This window comes from Oncorhynchus nerka, linkage group LG5, assembly GCF_034236695.1.
Source record: "Oncorhynchus nerka isolate Pitt River linkage group LG5, Oner_Uvic_2.0, whole genome shotgun sequence".
NCBI lineage: Eukaryota > Metazoa > Chordata > Actinopteri > Salmoniformes > Salmonidae > Oncorhynchus > Oncorhynchus nerka.
The window spans coordinates 40,245,845-40,268,314 of NC_088400.1; the positions used below are offsets into that span (position 1 = coordinate 40,245,845).

Below are 22,470 nucleotides of genomic sequence, written 5' to 3' on the forward strand. Positions count from 1 at the left end.
ACTCTAATCTAATATTAACTATAATGATCAATGGTTTTCTAACAAACAATATGTTTTATTATATTATATGTCGAATCTTAATAGTTGTAAACGTAAATAAACGGCCTTTCCGGATACGTAAGTTCCTGTCAGGATATTAATGGTTTCTTGCAACAGCGACTCACATGCGTTTTTATTCAAGGTTATGTTATCTCACTGTGGTTTCTAATGTATGATTCAATTGTATTCGTTTGTAAAGATGTATAAATTGTTGCAAGTCCCGTTACGTGAACTTGTTACTTGTAAATGTTCTCGACATCTTTCAGTTCCATGTCTATCTGTAAAGCATAGGACCAAATGGATATCATCACCTGCTCTACCAAGGCAGTATACTTCTGTGTTTGGAGGAAGCGGTTTCCATCAGGCACATCCTTTTGTATTGAATGGCACATGGATGACCAGGTTTTACAGCACTGCAAGAGGAGCAAGCGGTGAAACTCAAGAGCTGGGTAAAAAATGTAAAAATCAGGGGACACACGCCTCCATAGAGCCAGAAAAAGAGGAGGAATTTGTTTTCATGGACTACATTGAGCCAGAAAATAGTCACGTTGACCAACTTCGTGGTCAGCTCCATGTGAATGCTGTCCCCATGATTTCCAAAGAAGACGAGAGGTTGCCGCCGAGGTCAGGCTCCGAGAAGCAGCAGAGGACTCTGGAGCAACAGCTGCGGTCATTGAAAGATGGGACCGTCACCAAACTGGAGACGGTGAGCCCTGATTCTCTCATCGAGTTTCATGATGTAGGGTTCCCTCTCAAGGAAACAAGTAAGAAAAAGAAACTTAAAGGACAGCAGAGAATCTATGGTACACCAGATATGGAGGAACCTGTCAGTGACACCAGCTGCAACGGCTGTGGCGCAGTCATGCACTGCATTGCACCTGATGTGGCAGGCTATCTTCCAAGTGAGAAGTATAAACTTTTGCTAGAGGAAGATGAATTGAAAAAGGCAATTTGTCAACGTTGCTACTTGCTCACACACCACCAAAAGGCATTGACTGTCACGATGTCCAAGGAGGAATATCGGGATATAGTCCGCGGGGTCAAATCAGAGAAAGCATTGGTACTGTTGATTGTGGATCTTCTGGACATCCCAGACTCCATAGTACCAGACTTGCTAGAGCTTGTTGGAGAAAACAAACACATAGTGGTTCTGGGTAATAAAGTGGACTTGCTTCCTGGAGACTCTGAAAACTACTTGCAAAGGATTAAACGTCAGCTTTCCATGTACTGTGCTGATGTAGGCATTTCCAGTGATAATATCAAAGATACCCACCTAATCAGTGCCAAAACGGGATACGGAATAGAAAATCTCATCTCAAGTCTTCAGAGGTCGTGGAAGTACAAGGGAGACGTGTATCTGGTAGGAACAGCCAATGCCGGGAAATCCACACTGTTCAACAGTCTACTGGAGTCCGACTACTGCAAATCCAGGGCCTCAGATGTGATCCATAAAGCTACCATATCTCCATGGCCTGGTAAGATAGAGCTCTGCCCAGCCTGTAACCCAAAGTTCCACTATAAGATGCATTACAAACACTCAAACAAGACCGTGAACAAAAAGCTTCTTGTTGAATAGGTTATTTTGTTGAGTTCATGACCTTGTGATAGCACACAGACCGTCTGAGTGTTGTAGAGCTTATTTATGGAACTCTCTCCTTTCTATGCTGCTGTAATCAGAAGTCTTGAAAAAGCTTTACATTCAAACAACTTTTACAGTCACATTGATGGAAAGCTTGAACCAATAACACCTATAGTGAGTATACCAAACATTAGGATCACCTTCCTAAAATTGAGTTGCGCCCCAGAACAGCCTAATTTCGTCGCGGCATGGACTACAAGGTGTCAAGCATTCCACAAGGATTGCTGGCCCATGTTGACTCCAATGCTTCCCACAGTTGTGTCAAGTTGTCTGGATGTCCTTTGGGTGGTAGACCAGGATGTCCTTTGGGTGGGGAACCATTCTTGATACACACGGCAAACTGTTGAGCGTGGAAAAACCCAGCAGCGATGCAGTTAATTTAACAAATATTTTGTTGTATTTTACCACCTTTTTCACCCCAATTTCGATCTTGTCTCAATGCTGAAACTCCCCAACGGGCTCGAGTCACGCATCCTCCGAAACATGACCAAACCGCACTTCTTAACTCCCGCCCGCTTAACCCGAAAGCCAGCCGTACCAATGTAGGAGGAAACACTGTTCAACTGATGACCGAGGTCAGGCACAAGGAGTCGCTAGAGTGCGATGAGCCCCACCGGCCAAACCCTCCCCTAACCCAGACGATGCTGGGACAATTGTGTGCCGCCCTATGGGACTTGCGATCACGGCCGGGTGTGATACAGCCTGGGATCGAACCCGGGTCTGTAGTGATGCCTCTAGAACTGCGATCCAGTGCCTTAGACCACTGCACCACTCGGGAGTCCCCTCAGTGTTGCCGTTCTTGACACAAACAGGTGCGCCTGGCACCTACTACTATACCCCATTCAAAGGCACTTAAATATTTTGTCTCGCCTGTTCACCCTCTGCATGACACACACACACAATCCATGTCTCATTTTTCTGAGGCTTCAAAATCCTTCTTTAACTTGCCTCCTCTCCTTCATCTACACTCACTGAAGTGGATTTAACATCTGACCTCAATAATGGATCATAGCTTTCACCTGGATTCACATGGTCAGTCTATGTAATGAAAGGTTCCTAATGTTTTGTACACTCAGAGTATGTCTGTTTGTGTATAGGCTCTAGTCTCTCTAAAATGTTGAAAACAAATTCTGAAATTGTATTTGAAATTGAATATGATCCACAGGTACAACCCTGAACCTCCTGAAGTTCCCCATCATCAACCCCACCCCGTATCGCATGTTCAGGAGGTCCGAGAGGCTCCAGAGCTCCTCCAAGCAGACCGAGAGTGATCTCTCTCCACAGGAGCTCAAGAGACTAGAGCAGTTCAGCAAGCAGGGCTACCTAGTGGGTAAGAGATTGGTGTTGGCTGTTGGGGACACGACGTTGGTAACTGATGGTAACCCCAACAGGGTAGCCTAAGTACCAAGGGGTGGAATTGGACAACCCATGCAGCTTAGCCCTTGGTCTTCTGTGTTTTCAATGGCTTGCATTGTTGCTTATAGATTTGTACTCTTAATGCAGGGTAATTATTAAAAATCCTATGTTGGTTTAGGTCGCATTGGGAGGACGTTCCGTACCAACGTAGAATCCAACAGAGGCCTGATAGAGTTTGATCCTGATAGTCTGGCCTACGGAGAGGATGTGATTGACAAGGAGGAGAGAGACTGTACTCTTTCCAACCCTTCTCCGGAAGTGGAGTTGACGCTCAACGAACTGAAAGACGCGCACTGGCTCTATGACACCCCTGGCATCATGAAAGAGCATGACGTGAGCTACTTCCTATTCGCTCTTGGCTCCACTGTTAGTGCCAGGCTAAAACTTTGCCCATATTATTTCATAGATTGCAACTCATTACAATCCTGGAATCTATCCAAAATAGCAACCTATTGGTCAAAAGTTGTGCACTATATAGGGAATAGGGTGCCATTTCAGACACACCCCTGCATCCACTTGAAACTGCATGTTATCATGATGTAACTGTTTACCAGCACTAGGAGAGAACACTTGGGACTAATTAATACCCTTTGACTAAGTTTCCCTTCTGATGCTAGTGAGTTGGCAGATGAAAGTAGTTCCTTAGCTTATCCCCTGGGGAGAAGGAGTCCCTTGTTATTCCTCTCCTATTACTAAATCACGTTTGGAAGTATAATTTACACAAGTGGGATGCCAGGATACATTTACAATGGAACAGATTTATGGATCAACCAACTTGCGTGTCACTGCAGTAGATTTATGTTTAGTTTATTATTGCATTGAACCATTCATAAAGGTTTTCTTATAAGACAAGCCCTAACTAGTGTTGAACAGAACAATGCCATCCATTCATCTCACCCCCCCCCCCCCTCTCATGTTTGTTAGGTCCTCGATCTGTTGACAGAGCAGGAGGTGAAGTTGGTGGTGCCCACACAAGCCATCGTGCCCAGGACGTTTGTGTTGAAACCTGGAATGTCGCTATTCCTGGGAGCTCTAGGCCGAATTGATTACCTTCAGGTGAATGCCTTTCATTGTTGCTTATGTCCTTGAGCTGTTCTTGTCTATTCATGTTACGTATTATGTCACTTTCATGTTTTGTGTGGACCCCAGGAAGAGTAGCTACTGCAACAGCTAATGGGGATCCTAATAACAAATAACCATGCTCAACTGTGACATCGAAACAGTGGTGCAGACTTATGTCTTTGACTGAGAGGTAATCTTCATTTCCCAGGGTGAGAAGTCCTGCTGGTTCTCAGTCATTGCTTCCAACCGGGTCCCGATTCACATCACCAGTCTGGACAAGGCTGACAGCATTTACCAGAAGCATGCTGGTCAAATCCTGCTGGGAGTAAGTTGATGCTGCTTACTTAACTATGTTATGGACATAAAAGCTCTTTCTGAAATGGTACTACAAACAAGTTTACAAATAATGTTATCAACATGAAGAACTCTGTGTGGATAGGTACCAATGGGTGGAGAAGAACGCATGAAGGAATTCCCCCCTCTTGTCTCCCAAGATTTTGAGCTGAAGGGGCAGGGTTATCAGAAAGCCAGTGCTGATATCAAGTTTTCCTCTGCAGGTAATATACACATAATTACAAATTGATCAACCAGCCGACCCAGACGTTTCAGGGTTGGTATTCTTCAAAAGTCTAGTGCTACCAAATGTTTATTTTTTAAATTCTATTCTTAGGATGGGTGGCAGTGACAGGAGTGGAGGGGAACAGTCTCCTGCTGCGTGCCCATGCTCCAGTGGGTGCAGGGCTCTCCCTGAGGAGTCCACCTCTACTCCCCAACATCGTTAACCTGAAGGGAGAGCGCATCAAGAAGTCTGTTGCTTATAAGACCAGGAAACCCCAGGCCCTGGTGGACACCAGCCTGTCCTACAAAGGAGCAGAGAGGCTCAAGGTGAAGAAGAACAAATGAAGTGCTTAACAACCTCTCTATGGAGCAACAAGGGTTTTCATGTCAAGAGGCTTTTAGTACTGGATATTTATTCGTGATACAGCACTTTCCGTTATGGATTTTTTTTTTCATCTCTGGGTTTTGTAAAATTGTCTGTAAATGTAACGATTATAAATAACCTACATATAAACAGTTGTGTTTGTTTATCGATGTGTAGACTTGTGCTTCAATTTACATTGCTTCCTTTCCATTTAGACAGCAGGTCAGGAACCTTTTTAGTGAATCACTTTTTTTCAAAGTATTTTGAAACGTAATATACTTTTTAAACGTATTAGTAACTGCAGAAAATGTTAGAAATGTAAAGGAATCACGCACCGACAACTTTTCATTTAGAAATGTAGAGCAGAAAATGGTACAGGATGTTTGTTTTAAATACGCAAAAAGGTTTTAAACAGCCAATTGTTTTCAAAGTCTTGGACAATGTCCAATAACTCCCCACTTTGGTGAAGGTGTTAAAGTTAGTTGGCATTTATTGAATTGAAAAATAGTAAATTTCTTCACTAACTGACTGGGTATAAGCTAAAACTTCAATGGCCCGGGCGTTAATTTAAAAAAATTCAACACAACCACCGCTTATTAAAGCCAGGCTTCTATTTCCCTAATGCACACAGCTTTTGCTCAATAAAATGTTGAGAAGACATCCACACTGTTTGCGACCAGTATAAACATAACAAATCCATCGCAGATCAGACTTGCAAAGGCTGCCTATCATACACCCCTGATTTTGTGCTTCAGCACCATGGATTTTATATTGTGTTTTATTTTTGGTAGCACCATGGCTAACAATGACCGAATTAAAAAAATGTTTAAATGCGCATGACTGGGAATATCAGAGCTGTGTCCATGGTAACCTCGTAAATATTAAAAGGGACAGGTGGCTATTTGAGACTGCATTTAATTGAAGTTTTACGGTACATATGATTACACATTATGTGAATGAAAAATGGTTACAAAGAAGGAACAACTTTTCCCGTCAACTAAAAAGCACAATACAGGAAGTGAACCAAAAAAAATAGATCATTTACAGTGACACGGAACCTAACCGTCTAGATAAGAGTGCATCGGGCTAAATTCGACCAGTTTTCCAGGGAACCCTGGTACTATTCTATGCCTTCCAATAGTCAAACTCAAAACATAAGTCTTTACATTTCTATACCTTCTCACTTTGGCATCATACCCAAAACACAATATTGCACTGAATTTACTAAGAGTATACATGGCATTTTTATTAGCTAAGTCTACCAATCACCTCAATAGAACACAGAACTAGATGCAGATGAAAGAAGTATATCACTGATGGCACAAACAGGCTACGCTTTGGAGGCCCAATTCTGTAAAACAGATGAGTGGGGTGATAACTGCAGAAATCAAGTTGATGGGTTCGATCTGCAGAGTAATCAAGCAGTTACACCTAAACTTCCAAGGAATGGTTATAAAGTTAGACAGTTTAACAACATCATTGAAATCAGACATCTTACTGTAGGAAAATGTGACTCAATTAACAAAGCTACACTGTTAATTAATATGCAAAAACATCAAAACAAAACCAGAAAAGAATGATTGTCGAAGGCAAAAAAAAGAATGTAGAACTACTGGTGTATCTTCACAGGCTCAACTAAAAAAAATCTTTGGACATTTTCTGAAATCAAACACAAAACTGATCATGGCAAAGTTTCAGATGTGTGCACAAACATCCATTTCACAACTTGTTTTCAATGTTAGTGGTCCATTCTCTATCAGTGATAGCAACATCGTATCCTTTTCATCCTGATCTTAAGTTCTACAGGCCTACAAATTTCAAGGGCCAGTAACACCCTACCTCCCACATTAGTTGTGCATTTGTTAATGAGTAGTACGAGTTTTCTTTTTGTATGACTAAATGAAATTGGATATACAAAAAGTGACAACATAATTCAAACATTAACGCAAGAAACAATTCTATACTTGTGCCAGATGAACCCAAAGAAACCTCGTCCCATTTCATATTTCATCAATTCGACTAAGAGTCATGAGTCATGGCAATTAACACCTAGAAAGTTTTTGTAATGAAGAGATTAGTTAGTCCATTGTACAGATTGATAAGATATATACAATGTTTTTTTTATTGTTTTATCTATTGATGTTATCAATAAAATAAAGAAATCAAAGTAGTTGTCAAGTGCTCCCTAAATGGTGGACTTTGAACATGCAGTCCTCGTCCCCATTTCGGAGACAGGTCGCTTCACTGGAGTGGACTCGCACAATAGGAGTGAGAGCCCCATTATTCTCTGGGTTATTTGGCATGGACCACCTGGGTCCTTCTAATCTTGTCTCCCTAGGGTTTCTTTGGTTCTTCATTGAAAAAGTGTAACACTTCCTTTCATAAACGATTTACGGTTGTTCTTCAACAGGGCTGATGGATTAAAACAAGGGGTACAACTCATCTCTTGGTGGATTCTTCTGTAGAAAACTCAACCGGATTGTGAACTAAAAGAAAGGTGTATTCTTGAATATCAACCACTTTTGCAAAATCCAGGTAACTGCCAAAATAAAGGAAACACTAGAGTAAATGAGAGACACAAAGTATATTGAAAGCAGGTGCTTCCACACAAGTGTGATTCCTGAGTTAATTAAGCAATCCACATGCCATCATGTTTAGGGTCAGGGTCATGTATAAAAATGCCCAGTTGCCCCTTATTTTGGCTACCATGGCTAGAAGAAGAGATCTCAGTGACTTTGAAAGAGGGGTATCAAAGCAGCATAGGGGGTTTAAAGTGTTTTTGTCTCAGTCACCAGATCTCAACCCAAATAAATACTTATGGGAGATTGTGGAATGTTATCTGAGAGAACATTTTTCACCACCATCAAAAAAACACCAAATGATGGAATTTCTCGTGGAAGAATGGCATCCCATCCCTCCAATAGAGTTCCAGGCAGTTGTAGAATCTATGCCAAAACGCATTGAAGCTGTTATAGCAGCTTGTGGTGGCCCAACGCCTTTATTTTGTCAGTTACTTGTATATACCATGCTATTACAGATTGGTTAGCTTTTAGTTAGTTGCATAACCATACGAGATTTAGAAGCAAAAAAAATTGTATCCCATATTTTCATAATTTCTCAGACAAATACCAAACCATGAATATTAGATTTTGGACCTCACATGGCATCAACTCGCATATCCTCTATGATTTATGTTTGAAAACAAGAACTGTAGAATTTATAGTCAAATGGTCTGGGAACCAATATGTGAAAGCCCAGACACAAATTATCAAATGAACTAGTCTGCCTAAAGCTGGTATTACAAAGACGGTCAGATAGTTTTAGGCATACCATAGAATATTCATATTTTATACAGCAGTAACCGTGAGCACTAATGCAAGGTAACTGAATATCTACTGTCAATATGTTGACACAGACAACTATACATATGTTTTATAACAGGGGGAGAGGGTCAAGCAAAATACACAGCTGGAATCAAAGCTCCCTGCTCTGCAGGCACTCACTTGTCCGGCTTGGAAGCATTGTCAAAGATAATACACATTCACCAGGTGCCGATTCAGGTGCCGACGGAACTCCGCCTCCAAGGGGAAGCTGCGGTCACAGAAGACGCACAAGTGACTCTTAAGTTCAGTTGGAGTCGGAATCTCTTCTGTGGGAGTTTCAGGGTCATTCACCAGTTTACCAGCGGCTGCCGCCAGCCCGTTGAGCCCTGAATCGTCACTGCCCTCCGAGGCGCTGTCACTGATCTCACTTCCTCCGTCATGGCTGTGGATGCCCTCGTCCTCCTCGGTTTCAGTAGGCTTTCGTCTTGGCCTAGGGAGCTCCAGGGAGGGTGTTGTTGGTGTTGATGGTTCTCCCTGTGCCCGTCTGAAATCTTGAGAGACGTCACTTTCTATGGGAGAAGGGGACTCGTCGGCGCTGCTGAAGCCTTCAGGAGTAGGAGTTTCCTCTGCTTTGTCGGCGACCTCAGCCTGCTCAGCCCGTGGGGTTGTGTCCTCGGTTGGGGATACATTTTGCAGTGCAAGATTGTTTTCCCCATTACTGGGCCGTTCTTCTGCAGGGCTCTGCCCAGTATATGTATCCAGAGCAGGGACAGTCTCCTGGTCAGATGCCTGCTGCTCTTCCTGTACAACTGTTGGCTGAAGCTCTGTGGCAGGACATGTTTTGCTTTCAGGGGGGCTGAAGGGGTTCTCAATGATGGAACACACCTTGTTCTCACTGGAAGCCTCGGTCTCTCCAGGGCTTGCTTTTTTCTTGTTGCTCTTTTTCAGCTTTTTCACTACAGACGAGTATATCATCTGGTTTCCTGGGTCCTTCTGCTCGGACGCTGGGCAAGGCTCAGTAGTTTTGCTTCGGGGGGTACTGGCTTTTGATTGCAACTTGTCAGCAGTCTTGATTTTCAACCGTTTGGCCTTAATGTTGGTGCAGGACTCATCAGGAGATTCTTTCATTGATAAGTCCAAGGCCTCTGTAGTTTTTCTCTTCACTGGCTTTGTCTTGCTCTTCACTCCTTGTTTTTTCACTGGTGCTTCCAGACTTTGGGGAGCTTTTTCAACAGTCTTTTCAACCACTTTCTCAATTTTTCTGGAAGTACTCTTCTGAGATTTTATTGCATTTTTGTTCTCTTTTCCTTCTTTCTCATTCTTCAGTGTCTTCAGCTGCTCTTTTTTCTCCTCCTCCAGCATCTTGTTTTCCTCCTTCTCCAGCCTCTTGTTTTCCTCCTTCGCTTTCTCCATATTCTCCCTCTCTAGCATGTCTTTCTCTAACTTCTCCTTGACTGATTTGTCTTTCTCAACACTGTCCTCTTCCAAACCCGCCTTTTGAACTTTTTCCTTTATTTCGGTCTTATCCTGAACACTTGTTTTCCCAGTCATCTGTTTTTTGGGACCTCTCTTAACTTTATTGCCTGCTATTTCAACCACAACTGCTGTCTCCTTCCCACTCTCCTTCAGGGTAACATTCTGCTTTGTATTCTCACTGTTCATCTCTGTACTCTTGCGTTTCAGTGTTACCTTTTTCTCTGCCTTGTCCTTTGCCTTTTTAGGTATCTCTTTGACAGAGGAGATGTCAGATTTCTTGGGGGTCTTGTCCGTTGCCATGCTTTCTACTGCTTGAACAGGGCTAGTTTTGCTGCTCTTGTTGGTCTCTTTGACAGGAGCGTTGTCACATTTCTTGGGGGTCTTGTCTGTTTCCATGCCTTTTACTGCTTGAACAGGGCTAGGTTTGCTGCTCTTCTTGGTCTCTTTGACAGGAGAGTTGTCACATTTCTTGGGGGTCTTGTCCGTTGCCATGCTTTCTACTGCTTGAACAGGGCTAGGTTTGCTGCTCTTGGTCGACAGATTGATAGGGCTTGATTGTTTATCAACTCCAGAGATCTCTGGTCCCTCATCACTATCAATCGCTGACAGCTCAAACTTTGCTATTCCATTCACCATGGTGTACTCATCTGTGAATTCATCAGAATCAGGTTTCTTGACACGCAGCTTGACCTTTGACACATCCATTGCGATCTGTGGGCAGCCAGGGTGTCTAGACTTGATGTGATATTGTAGGTTACACTTCTTGGAAGCAGCATACTTGCAGACAGGGCAAAGGAACTGACGCGGGTTGAGGTGGAGCTCCACATGCTTTTTGTAGTTGCTGCGGTCAGCCGTTTTGTATGGACAGTGGGGGCAGCACAGGGGCTTGGGTCCATTGTGAACCTGTCTGGAATGGCGTGTCACCTCATGCTGATTGGCAGCCAGGTAGTTGCAGCGGTCACATTTGAAAGGCCTTTCACCTGCCAAGAAAAGCAATGTGGAAAATGGTCAGTTTAGAGACATTTTAACTGCTGTTAACATCAATGGGAACACTGGCACACATTTCATGCAGAGAAGATGGACCACAATACGGAGAGACAAGCAACAATTACAAGTCGAACACTAAGCATCTCACAGCACGTATTGCAAACCACTTTACCGTTTTTATCCAAAACCATCTGCTCCAGCGAATGCAACATAAGGAGAAAAAGTTGACTATGAGAGGAAACCAAAACAGAGACCTATATCTATGCACAATCAATCCTATTTGTGTCACATAATAGAAAGATGTAAGGTCAGGCTTCTTTGTCATGTAGCCTGTGTTAGACACTCACCCGAGTGTGTTCTCATATGCCTGGTAAGATGGGTCTTCTGGGAGCTTGAGTACTCACAGTACGGACATCGAAAAGGACGCTCCCCTAAAGTAGAAAAAAACTGAGTTAGCTATACTGTTAAAAAAAAAATCATACTTTGACCATTAAGTGCATACTTGGAGTGAAAAGGTTATATTTGACATACCTGTGTGAGTGCGGATATGCTGCACATAGTTGTTCTTACGGTCCGAGAAATAGCTGCACTGGTTGCAGGTGAAGAGCTTACTGGGGAAATGGTTCCTGAGGTGCTTTTTCCAGTGGTACTGGCTGACGGTGGTATACGTGCAGATGGTGCATTTGTATACCCTCTGGTCATCGCCCTCCTTCTCGTGGTGCTTGAGGTGAGCCATGTAATGGTCGTAGCGGTTGGTGTTGTAGCCGCAGCGCTCACAGCGGATCAGCCCTTTGTTGTTGGCCCCACCATCACCGCTCTGCGCCTCTTGATCTGGTCCCGCCGACGTCTCTTTCTCCCGTGCCTTGTCCCCCACCATGCGTTTCACTGCGATCATCCTATTGGCGCTGTGGATTTGGATGTGGGTTACAAACTCCTCCTCGCACTGGGCCTGGTAGTTGCAGGGTTTACAGAAGAAGGGTTTCTTCTTCTTAGCTGACTCCACGATCATGCCCAGAGGTGTAGAAGGGATGGTAGGGGTGGAAGGGCTAAAAGGGCGCTGGTCAGAGGGTTTGGACAGGTCAATCCCTTCTTCCTCCTCATCTATCGCCTCAACCTGGGAAAGGGCAGCCCGTGGAGACTCTGGGTATTCTACAATGCACATCTCTCTCTCATGGCTATCGTAACTGTATCTGATGATGTTCTCGTCTTCACTATCGGAGTAGCTGCCAACGGTTTGAAGCTCCATCATCTCCTTCCCTTCTGCTGGGTTTTCACAGGCTACGTTGGCGAGCATGACCAGCTGCGGGGCCGGCAGCTCGTTGTGTGGAAGCTCAGCCAACCCCTGGGCATCCTCCACCATGGACATGCCAACTGAGGTGGAGAACATGACCAATCCCATTGGATACACCGTCTGAGAAGCCATGCTGACAGGGCTGTTGCTGTGGGTGATGAGAGCAGAACCGGAGGTCATGGATAAAAAAAAAATCAATTAAGATATGTTTTAATTTTCAGGACTAAAATGTTAGTAGTAGTAGTCAAAGAGAGTTTGCGTTTTAACAGACCTTCAAAAGACCAGACAACTCAAGTTACATACACTTGGTCCCAACTCATTAAAATTATATGGCTTGCAAGTTGTCCAAGCTACTACCAACCATGTCACTGTACCTTCTCTGAATCAGTTATTTGGAATTCATAGCGCAAGATGTTTTTATGATAATCCAGGAATGGTGCATCCAAGAAAGAAATCACAAATGTCCTCAATACAAGTGTCAGAATAGATAAGGAAAGTATGCTAAACCAACACAATTACAGTACACCTTCATCACATTGATTCCTTGTCTTCATGCGGTCTGCTGTGCATATTGATGCGATGTACTGGTATGTGACTATATAACCGATTACAATGTTGTATGTATTCTTCATTTGTAAGAAATGATATTTATCTTTATTAAATGTAATAAAGAAAAACATATTTTTCATAAATATATATAAAAATGTAACACAAAACGAACAAGAATATACCACCACTTCAAAATGTATGTTTCATAACTTCATTGTGGACCTACTTTTACTTTGACACAGTGCTTTGGTAAAATCCAATCTCCTAGGCCTGTGTTTGCATGCACAGAAATGTGTGTTCGGCCATTTTGAAACAGCACCACCAACTTCGTCGACAGCGCCCAACAACTACAGTAGCTTGTCCTACATTCTAACTAGTATGAAGAGAAAATAAGAACTGGAAATACAAAAATACAATTGTGCACTGGGTTGTTTAATCTCCACGCCAAATAAAATATATAGACCTAAATGGTAATATTTACTAAACACATTTGACATATATTTACTTTCTAAGCACAAAACTGTGTAGAGTAGACATACTTTGTAACATGCTGGTATCAAAATAATCTAAAGAGAATACGATGACAAAAATATTTCTGAGTTATAGCCTATCCACCAGACCTAGAACTAGACCTCAACAATACAAGTGGAAAGTTGCAGTATTGGTTAGGGTATGGAGAAAAATTATATTTCATATGGTTAACAAATGAATCGATTGTAGCTACTAAAAAACAAACTTTTATCAACAATTAGTATTCCACATATGGCTATGTAAGCTTGCTACGACAGAGGCAGAGAATGTCGCTGTCCAGCAAGGCCCCTCAAAACTTAACTCGGAAAACTAGTTTTGCGGAGGCGCAAACTCCGAACAATACAAAGTTAACTTCTATAATCTTGAACAATTTAGAAATAATGTTTATGTTATTAGTTTTATTTAAAAAACGAATCCTATCATAAATAAAGTTAGGCGTGTAAACACTTCGAAAGTTTAGAACAGCGTGTGTTAGCCATGGTCCTGATCTCCGTGCTGAAATCAGCCCTGGACAGCGCCTCTCCCTTTCAGCAACCCCAATGAGCAACCCCCACACTGCCTCCATTTTCAAAACTGTTCGTCAAAGTTAGCTTGTTTAACAAATTCAAAACAATAGGCCGTTAATATGTTAATTGGTTACATACAACTTACCGTATATATGTGTCCACTCCCTGTCGGTATTCGGTCAATATTATCGAAGTACTAGTACACAAACTGTTCGAGGAAGAAGTTTCTGTACATTCCTACACATCACCCTTGGCTCCGTCTGTTCGCAGGGAAGGCTGGCTGACGTCAGCGCGAGCTACTGTGGTGTTTCTTGGTGCTTTCAAGACATCTGGGAACTTCAGGGAAAAACGATGTAAAATCATGACTTCAGTGATCATCAGGTCGGCAAATCGGAGCTCTAGAAAAAGGCCGGAATACCCGAATTGGAACTTCGAGTTGAATGCCCGTTCAAAACAATTTTTGTCTTGAACGCACTGAACTCGGAAGTCGGAGATTTCCGAGTTCGCAGTTGTTTTGAACGCGGCATCCACCCGGGGCGTCTTCGTTCCAAATTACAATGTCCAATTGGTCAAACAAAGCAATCTTGTTGTACGTTCTTCTAATAAATATGTGCATTATTATGTGAGTTATTATCATTTTGCAAAATGTTTTATTCCTCTTATGAAAAAAAAAAAAAATTACACTGAGGAGAAAAACGAGTTACAAAGTGTCTACTGCTATATACTTCCCAATAATACAAACATGTAGCATTAGAATTAAATATAAATAACATTTAACAAGTCAAAGTACAACGATTTATGAATAAATTATTAGTGTTTTTAATATTGGCTGGACTGGTTATTTCCTCAAAACTGTCCTGAAACATTGTTTAGATTATGTGTAATATATACATTCAGAATGTGTAGTTAGTAGATCAGTGTCTTGCCAATAAAAAAGTAAGGATCTTTAATTGACATGTTTCAGTGTTTCATTACCAGGTATACTGGGGATAGCCCACACTGAACATGGGGAAAGAGTTGTTGCGTAAGTCCGGCAATATAGGTTTGATTGAATTCTTTCCATACCAATATGATATAATTAGAGCGTTGGGCCAGTAAACGAAATGTTGTTTGATTGAATCCCCGAGCTGACAAGGTAAAAATATTCTGTTCTGCCCCTGAGCAAGGCAGTTAAGTTATGTCAAAGGATCTACCAGGCCAAAATGCAAAAGAAAAGTATAACATGGAAACAACCCACACAGACTGCATTCTCTAGTCCACAGTGTACTGTTGCACAAAAACTCACTTTCGTCTGTTGGGGCCAAAGCCTTGTGCACCATGCCAGGAAGTCTGAGCATACACACATGCCTTCACTTTTGAAATTGGGTCTTTGCAAATGTGTAGTTATGGGTCTGTTGAAAATGAAGACAGCTCTTCATCTTGATGAAAGTGTTATTAGCAACACAAGGCCTGCAGGTCATAAATTACACCAGATGCATACATAGTTTCCTTGGGGGAGTGAGCCTGTAAAATAATGTCATTGACACAAACCCTCTGGTCATGATTGAATTATTCAGTCATCAGATAAAAAGCACATGTTTTTGCTAACTCTAAATGTAATTATCATGGACAAAATGTATCACAAACCAATGGACAGATTTTGGATTGAGTTCGAAGACTTTAAGTTATAGGAGAAATCACTTTTAATGTTCATTTTGAAGATTCTGATATTTTGTTAGATTTTGAACTGATATGAACCCCGATAAAATGTTGATAGTTAATTTGTTTATTTTCTTGAAAGATTCTTTATTCATAAGATGAAGTTGGCAGAGAACAAAAAAAACTAATTTATTGAAGATGAAACTGAAACATCATGTTGAAATCATTGGTAAATTTAAAAACAAAAAAAGCATTAAGCACCAAAATACTTTATGACAAATGTAAATGTTCTTGTAATACCCCTGGCTACATTAAGTTTATTTCCTTTTTTTGTATTGTGTTCGATACAAAAGTTAAAATGTTTATTTTTTAGTCAATGGATTTTATAGTTTTATTGTCGTCTGCCACTCGGTGGCATTTGTGCGTTATATTTGACATGGGGACACTGCCTCAATGGAATTTTGACTGCACTGGCCTTTTAATATTTCCTACCATATTTTGCTATTCTTTTACACTGACAATTGAATATCATAGTTGTATATTATGTGCTTCTGTCAAAGAGAAAATAACATGTAAAGATAGACCAACTTCAGTCAGTCCAAGGGTCAAGCGATACCAACCCAACCAGTAGCAATTACAAGCAGACATTTTATACCTGTCACCTAACTACATGTACACACTCTTCTTCAGGGGGCTAATGGTGCTTTCAAGACAACTGGGAACTTTGAAAAATAAGAGGTCAAATCATAACGTCAGTGATCTATATTCAGGTCAGAAAGTGGCAGCTCTAGAAAGAGGCCAGAGTTCCCGACTTGGAATTCTGAGTTGGATGACTGTTCAAAATATTTTTCCCTGCCAGAGCTCGTTTTTCAGAGTTCCCAGTTGTCTTGAACACACTGAAGTCAGAAGATGGAGATTTCACAGTTCCCAGTTTCCAGTTCCCAATTGTTTTGAACACAGCAAGAATACTCCTCCCTGTTGCTCACCTGCAAGATGCCACTTGATTAGCAGTAAGGGAAGAATGGAGAGTCCAGAAATAGCCAGACATGTAAATTGTGCTAAGGAACAGAAGTTGGGTTTTGGAGAAACACCATCAGTGCGTGCTCTGCACGGAATACAGCTGATGAAGGCAGGGCAAGAGTGAGGTGAACGGATAGACGTGGTAATGGTCAGCGAGGAAGAAGAGCCGAGTGGAGTGGGAAGATGTGTGTTGAGGAAGAAGGCACAAATCATATTCTGCTGTCCCTGATGCCTCAGAACCTGACGAGAGTGAGAATAAATTACATGTGGTCAAATCAAATCAAATTGTATTTGTCACATGCGCCGAATACAACAGGTGTAGACCTTACAGTGAAATGGTTACTTACATACAAGCCCTTAACCAACAATGCAGTTTTATGAAAAACATCTAAAAAAAATAAGAAATTAAAGTAACAAACACTTGCCAGTTGGTCAGCGCATGCTTGGAGTACACATCCTGGTAATCCGTCTGGCCCTGCAGCCTTGTGAATGTTGACCTGTTGAAAAGTGTTACTCACATCGACTGCAGAGAGCATGATCACACAGTTGTCTGGAACAGCTGATGCTCTCATGCATGTTTCAGTGTTACTTGCCTCGAAGCGAGCATAGCAGTAATTTAGCTCGTCCGGTAGGCTCGTGTCACTGGGCAGCGCTCGGCTGTGCTTCCTTTTGTAGTCTGTAAAAGTTTGCAAGCCCTGCCACAGGGCCTATCCGCCGCCATTGTTGCAACCCCTACTACCAGTCTATTCAAGCTCTCTTTCGTTTCATCCGAGATCCCTAAAGATTGGAAAGCTGCCGCGGTCATCCCCCTCTTCAAACGGGGTGACACTCTGGACCCAAACTGTTACAGACCTATATCCATCCTGCCCTGCCTTTCTAAAGTCTTTGAAAGCCAAGTTAATAAACAGATCACTGACCATTTCGAATCCCACCGTACCTTCTTCGCTGTGCAATCCGGTTTCTGAGCTGGTCATGGGTGCACCTCAGCCATGCTCAAGGTACTAAACAATATCATAACCGCCATCGATAAAAGACAGTACTGTGCAGCCATCTTCATCGACCTGGTCAAGGCTTTCGACTCTGTCAATCACCGTATTCTTATCGGCAGACTCAATAGCCTTGGTTTCTCAAATGATTGTCTCGCCTGGTTCACCAACTACTTCTCAGATAGAGTTCAGTGTGTAAAATCGGAGAGCCTGTTGTCCGGACCTTTGGCAGTCTCTATGGGGGTACGACTCTTTTCTCTGTATATATCAACAATGTCGCTCTTGCTGCGTGTGATTCCCTGATCCACCTCTACGCAGACGACACCATTCTGTATACATCTGGCCCTTCTTTGGACACTGTGTTAACTAACCTCCAAACGAGCTCCAATGCCATACAACACCTCTTCTGTGGCCTCGAACTGCTCTTAAACGCTAGCAACACCAAATGCATGCTATTCAACCGTTCACTGCCCGCACCCGCCCGCCCGACTAGCATCACTACTCTGGACGGTTCTGACCTAGAATACGTGGACAACTACAAATACCTAGGTGTCTGGCTAGACTGTAAACTCTCCTTCCAGACTCATATCAAACATATCCAATCCAAAATCAATCTATTTCGCAAAAAAAGCCTCCTTCACTCACAACTCCTAACTTACCCTAGTAAAACTGACTATCCTACCGATCCTTGACTTCGGCGATGTCATCTACAAAATATCACAGTGCCATCCGTTTTGTTATCAAAGCGCCTTATACCACCCACCACTGCGACCTGTATGCTCTAGTCGGCTGGCCCTCACTACATATTCGTCGCCAGACCCACTGGCTCCAGGTCATCTATAAGTCTATGCTAGGTAAAGCTCCACCTTATCTCAGCTCACTGGTCACGATAACAACACCCACCCGTAGCATGCGCTCCAGTAGGTATATCTCACTGGTCATCCCCAAAGCCAACAGCTACTTTGGCCGCCTTGTATTGACGCTTTGCCTGTTTAATGGTTCGTCTGAGGGCAAAATGGGGTTTCTTATAAACTTCCAGGTTAGAGTCCCGCTCCTTGAAAGCGACAGCTCTACCCTTTAGCTCAGTGCGGATGTTGCCTGTAATCTATGGCTTCTGGTTGGGGTATGTACAGTTGAAGTCGGAAGTTTACATACACTTAGGTTGGAGACATTATAACTCACTCCACAAATTTCTTGTAAACAAACTATAGTTTTGGCAAGTTGGTTAGGACATCTACTTTGTGCATGACACAAGTAATTTTTCCAACAACTGTTTATAGACAGATTATTTAACTTGTATCACAATTCCAGTGGATCAGAAGTTTACATACACTAAGTTAACTGTGCCTTTTAACAGCTTGGAAAATTACAGAAAATTATGTCATAGCTTTAGAATAATCTGTTAGGCTAATTGACATAATTTGAGTGAATTGGAGGTGTACCTCTGAATGTATTTCAAGGTCTACCTTCAAACTCAGTGCCTCTTTACCTGACATCATGGGAAAATCAAAAGAAATCAGCCAAGACCTCAGAAAATACATTGTAGACCTTCACAAGTCTGGTTCATCCTTGGGAGCCATTTCCAAATGCCTGAAGGTACCACGTTCATCTGTACAAACAATAGTACGCAAGTATAAACACCATGGGACCACGCAGCCGTCATACCGCTCAGGAAGGAGACCCGTTCTGTCTCCTAGAGATGAACGTACTTTGGTGCGAAAAGTGCAAATCAATCCCAGAACAGCAAAGTATCTTGTGAAGATGCTGGAGGAAACGGGTACAAAAGTATCTATATCCACAGTAAAACGAGTCCTATATCGACATAACCTGAAAGGCCGCTCAGCAAGGAAGAAGCCACTGCTCAAAAACCGCCATAAAAAAGCCAGACTATGGTTTGCAACTGCACATGGGCACAAAGATTGTACTTTTTGGAGAAATTTCCTCTGGTCTGATGAAACAAAAATATAACTGTTTGGTCATAATGACCATCGTTATGTTTGGAGGAAAAAGGGGGAGGCTTGCATGCCAAAGACCACCATCCCAACCGTGAAGCATCATGTTGTGGGGATGCTTTGCTGCAGGAGGGACTGGTGCACTTCACAAAATAGATGGCATCATGAGGAAAGAAAATTATGTGGATATATTGAAGCAACATCTCAAGACATCGGTCAGGAAGTTAAAGCTTGGTCGCAAATGGGTCTTCCAAATGGACAATGACCCCAAGCATACTTCCAAAGTTGTGGAAAAATGGCGTAAGGACAACAAAGTCATGGTATTGGAGTGGCCATCACAAAGCCCTGACCTCAGTCCTTTAGAACATTTGTGGGCAGAACTGAATAAGCGTGTGTGAGCAAGGAGGCTTACAAACCTTACTCAGTTACACCATCTCTGTCCGGAGGAATGGGCCAAAATCCACCCAATTTATTGTGGGAAGCTTGTGGAAGGCTACCCGAAATGTTTGACCCAAGTTTAACAATTTAAAGGCAATGCTACCAAATACTATTTGAGTGTATGTAAACTTCTGACCCACTGGGAATGTGATGAAAGAAATAAAAGCTGAAATAAATAATTCTCTCTACTATTATTCTGACATTTCACATTCTTAAAATAAAGTGGTGATCCTAACTGACGTAAAACAGGACATTTTACTAGGATTAAATGTTAGGAATTGTGAAAAACTGAGTTTAAATGTTTTTGACTAAGGTGTATGTAAACCTTCGACTTCAACTGTATCAAATCAAATTGTATTTGTCACATACACATGGTTAGCGGATGTTAATGCAAGTGTAGCGAAATTCTTGCGCTTCTAGTTCCGACCATGCAGCAATATCTAACAAGTAATCTAACCTAACAATTTCACAACAACTACCTTATACACACAAGCGTAAAGGAATGAATAAGAATATGGGGAACGCGAAGTGAGGCAGCCATCTCTGTCGGTGCCGGAAAGTTTTGGTCTGCGTCGCAACAAACAGCAGCCGTCACAGACACAGGGAATTTTCCATTTCAGTTTTTCCACCTCAACACTGAGTGCCACCCCAGTAATCATTCCCTTCAAAGGCGCCCTGCTCCGGAGAGCATAGCAAGTCACAGGTATGGTCGCTAATCGCGTGACACGAAGAGCTCATCTCTGCCTGCGCCATCATCTCAAATGTCAAGCTTATGTTCATGTTGCAGCAGTGTGTAGGAGGGAGATTCCGAAATGTGAGAAGTGTGCAGGAAGGCATGGGACAAAAGAATGAGTAGTATCGGTGGAAAAAACAGTGAGTGTCAATTGTCTTAGTGCCCATGTTGCTGGGGATCAGAAGTGTCCCGTGCAAGAGTGACAGGTTAAGATTGACAGGGTCAGAGTAGAACAGAAGGTGTCGTATGATGAGGCAGTGAAGAGAGTAGAGTATGATAGGTCAAGGTTGAGTGGTAGGCCCAGGTCAATACAGAGTGATACAAATTTGTGCTTCAGTAAGGTTAGCTTCTTAGCATTAATTGCCATCAGCTGTACCTCAGAAATTGAAACTGAATCACAGAAAATAGATGTTGTGGTGGCAGCTGCAGAGAAGTACTTAGGTGTACTAAGTTTTACTGCAGAAGGGTTACAAGGTGTGTTGAAAAAAAGAGTCCCTTCCTCCCAGGCCATCGGCCTGGTGTAGGATCAGTTAGGGTAAAAGTAGTGGAGTGGTGTGGTCATTTTTATTGTTATGAGATAGGGTTAGTTGGTGGTATGTAATAGTGGTATTTAGATGTTAGCTGGTGGTATGTCGGCACAGCGTGATGAGAATAAATTCTTCTTTTAATAAACGAAGAACACTTAACAAACTATACAAAACGAACGTGAAGCTATATAACACAAGTGCTGACAGGCAACTATACATAGACAATAACCCACAAAATACCCAATGAATATGGCTACCTAAATATGGTCCCCAATCGTTGTCTCTGATTAGGGACCATATTTAGGTAGCCATATTCATGTCTATGTATAGTTGCCTGTCAGCACTTGTGTTATATAGCTTCACGTTCGTTTTGTATAGTTTGTTAAGTGTTCTTCGTTTATTAAAAGAATAATTTATTCTCATCACGCTGTGCCGTATAGGTCTCCTCTATACGACGAACGTGACAGAATAACCCACCAAAGAAGGACCAAGCAGTGTGCCAAAGAGGAGTGGACATCTTGGACCCGGGAGAAAGAGGAGTGGAGGACATCCTGGACCTGGGAGGAGGTAATGGCAGGGGACAAGACCCTGCCATGGAAGTAGGTGGAGAAAGCACAGGAGGAACAGCGACGATATGAGGGTACACGGCTAGCACGGAAGCCCGAGAGGCAGCCCCAAGATTTCTTTTTTGGGGGGGCACCGTGTTATGCAGAGATGCGCATGGTCATCCAGCCAGGACGTATTGAGCTAGCTCTATGTTCTAGATCTCCAATGCGTCTCCACGGTCCAATGTACGCCCTGTTCCTGCTCCTCACACTCGCCCTGAGGTGCGTGTCACCAGCCCGGTACCACCAGTGCTGGCACCACGCACCAGGCCTACAGTGCGCCTCGGCAGTCCAGAGCGTCCGGCGACAGTACCCAGTCCAGAGCGTCCGGCGACAGTACCCAGTCCAGAGCGTCCGGCGACAGTACCCAGTCCAGAGCGTCCGGCGACAGTACCCAGTCCGGGGACTCCAGCGACGATCCCCAGCCCGGGGCCTCCGGTGATGATCCATGCAGCGACGGTCCCAGTCCGGGTCGCCAGCGATGATCCGGAGTAATGAGCCTCCGGCGATGATCCACGGGTCAGTGCTACAAGGGCGGAGGGCTCAATGTAAAGAAGGGGGGCGGCGTCCAGAGCCAGAGCCGCCACCAAAGTTAGATGCCCACCCAGACCCTCCCTTGTATGTCTAGGGGTTTATATGTCTATGGTTGCCTAGATTGGTTCTCCATCAGAGGCAGCTGTTTATCGCTGTCTCTGATTGGGGACCATATTTAGGTAGCCATATTCATTGGGTATTTTGTGGGTTATTGTCTATGTATAGTTGCCTGTCAGCACTTGTGGTATATAGCTTCATGTTCATTTTGTATAGTTTGTTAAGTGTTCTTCGTTTAT

At 42.9% G+C, this 22,470-nt stretch overlaps 2 protein-coding genes across 4 annotated transcripts; one reads left to right on the top strand and one right to left on the bottom strand.

Moving 5' to 3' along the window:
- Positions 1 to 112: 112 nt before the first annotated feature.
- On the top strand, positions 113 to 5,244 carry noa1 (nitric oxide associated 1). The gene is made up of 7 exons (XM_029659899.2): positions 113 to 1,514; positions 2,844 to 3,008; positions 3,213 to 3,427; positions 4,019 to 4,150; positions 4,365 to 4,481; positions 4,596 to 4,713; positions 4,827 to 5,244. The coding sequence occupies exons 1-7, from the start codon at positions 212 to 214 to the stop codon at positions 5,057 to 5,059; spliced, it is 2,283 nt and encodes a 760-aa protein (XP_029515759.1). The 5' UTR covers positions 113 to 211; the 3' UTR covers positions 5,060 to 5,244.
- A 733-nt stretch (positions 5,245 to 5,977) lies between these two features.
- LOC115129491 (RE1-silencing transcription factor-like) lies at positions 5,978 to 14,194 on the bottom strand. 3 transcript variants are annotated; one of them, XM_065018661.1, is made up of 4 exons: positions 13,887 to 14,194; positions 11,396 to 12,303; positions 11,212 to 11,295; positions 5,978 to 10,857 (listed from the first exon to the last, which is right to left on the bottom strand). In XM_065018661.1, the coding sequence occupies exons 2-4, from the start codon at positions 12,285 to 12,287 to the stop codon at positions 8,603 to 8,605; spliced, it is 3,231 nt and encodes a 1,076-aa protein (XP_064874733.1). In that variant the 5' UTR covers positions 12,288 to 12,303; positions 13,887 to 14,194; the 3' UTR covers positions 5,978 to 8,602. The 3 variants fall into 3 exon arrangements, with proteins under 3 accessions (XP_064874733.1, XP_064874732.1, XP_064874731.1); XM_065018660.1 differs by lacking the exon at positions 13,887 to 14,194 and having other exon boundaries at positions 5,978 to 7,617; positions 8,582 to 10,857; positions 11,396 to 12,350; XM_065018659.1 differs by lacking the exon at positions 13,887 to 14,194 and having other exon boundaries at positions 11,396 to 12,350.
- Positions 14,195 to 22,470: the final 8,276 nt, after the last annotated feature.

Bases quoted from the DNA above. Each gene is read 5' to 3' on its own strand.
- noa1 (XM_029659899.2), top strand. From the start codon at position 212: ATGATTCAATTGTATTCGTTTGTAAAGATGTATAAATTGTTGCAAGTC. The intron at 3,428-4,018 runs GTGAGCTACTTC...CATGTTTGTTAG, and splicing joins GCATCATGAAAGAGCATGAC to GTCCTCGATCTGTTGACAGA. The intron at 4,482-4,595 runs GTAAGTTGATGC...CTGTGTGGATAG, and splicing joins CTGGTCAAATCCTGCTGGGA to GTACCAATGGGTGGAGAAGA.
- LOC115129491 (XM_065018660.1), bottom strand. From the start codon at position 12,335: ATGACCTCCGGTTCTGCTCTCATCACCCACAGCAACAGCCCTGTCAGC. The intron at 11,296-11,395 runs GTATGTCAAATA...TTTCTACTTTAG, and splicing joins GCATATCCGCACTCACACAG to GGGAGCGTCCTTTTCGATGT. The intron at 10,858-11,211 runs GTGAGTGTCTAA...TTTTCTTGGCAG, and splicing joins GCATATGAGAACACACTCGG to GTGAAAGGCCTTTCAAATGT.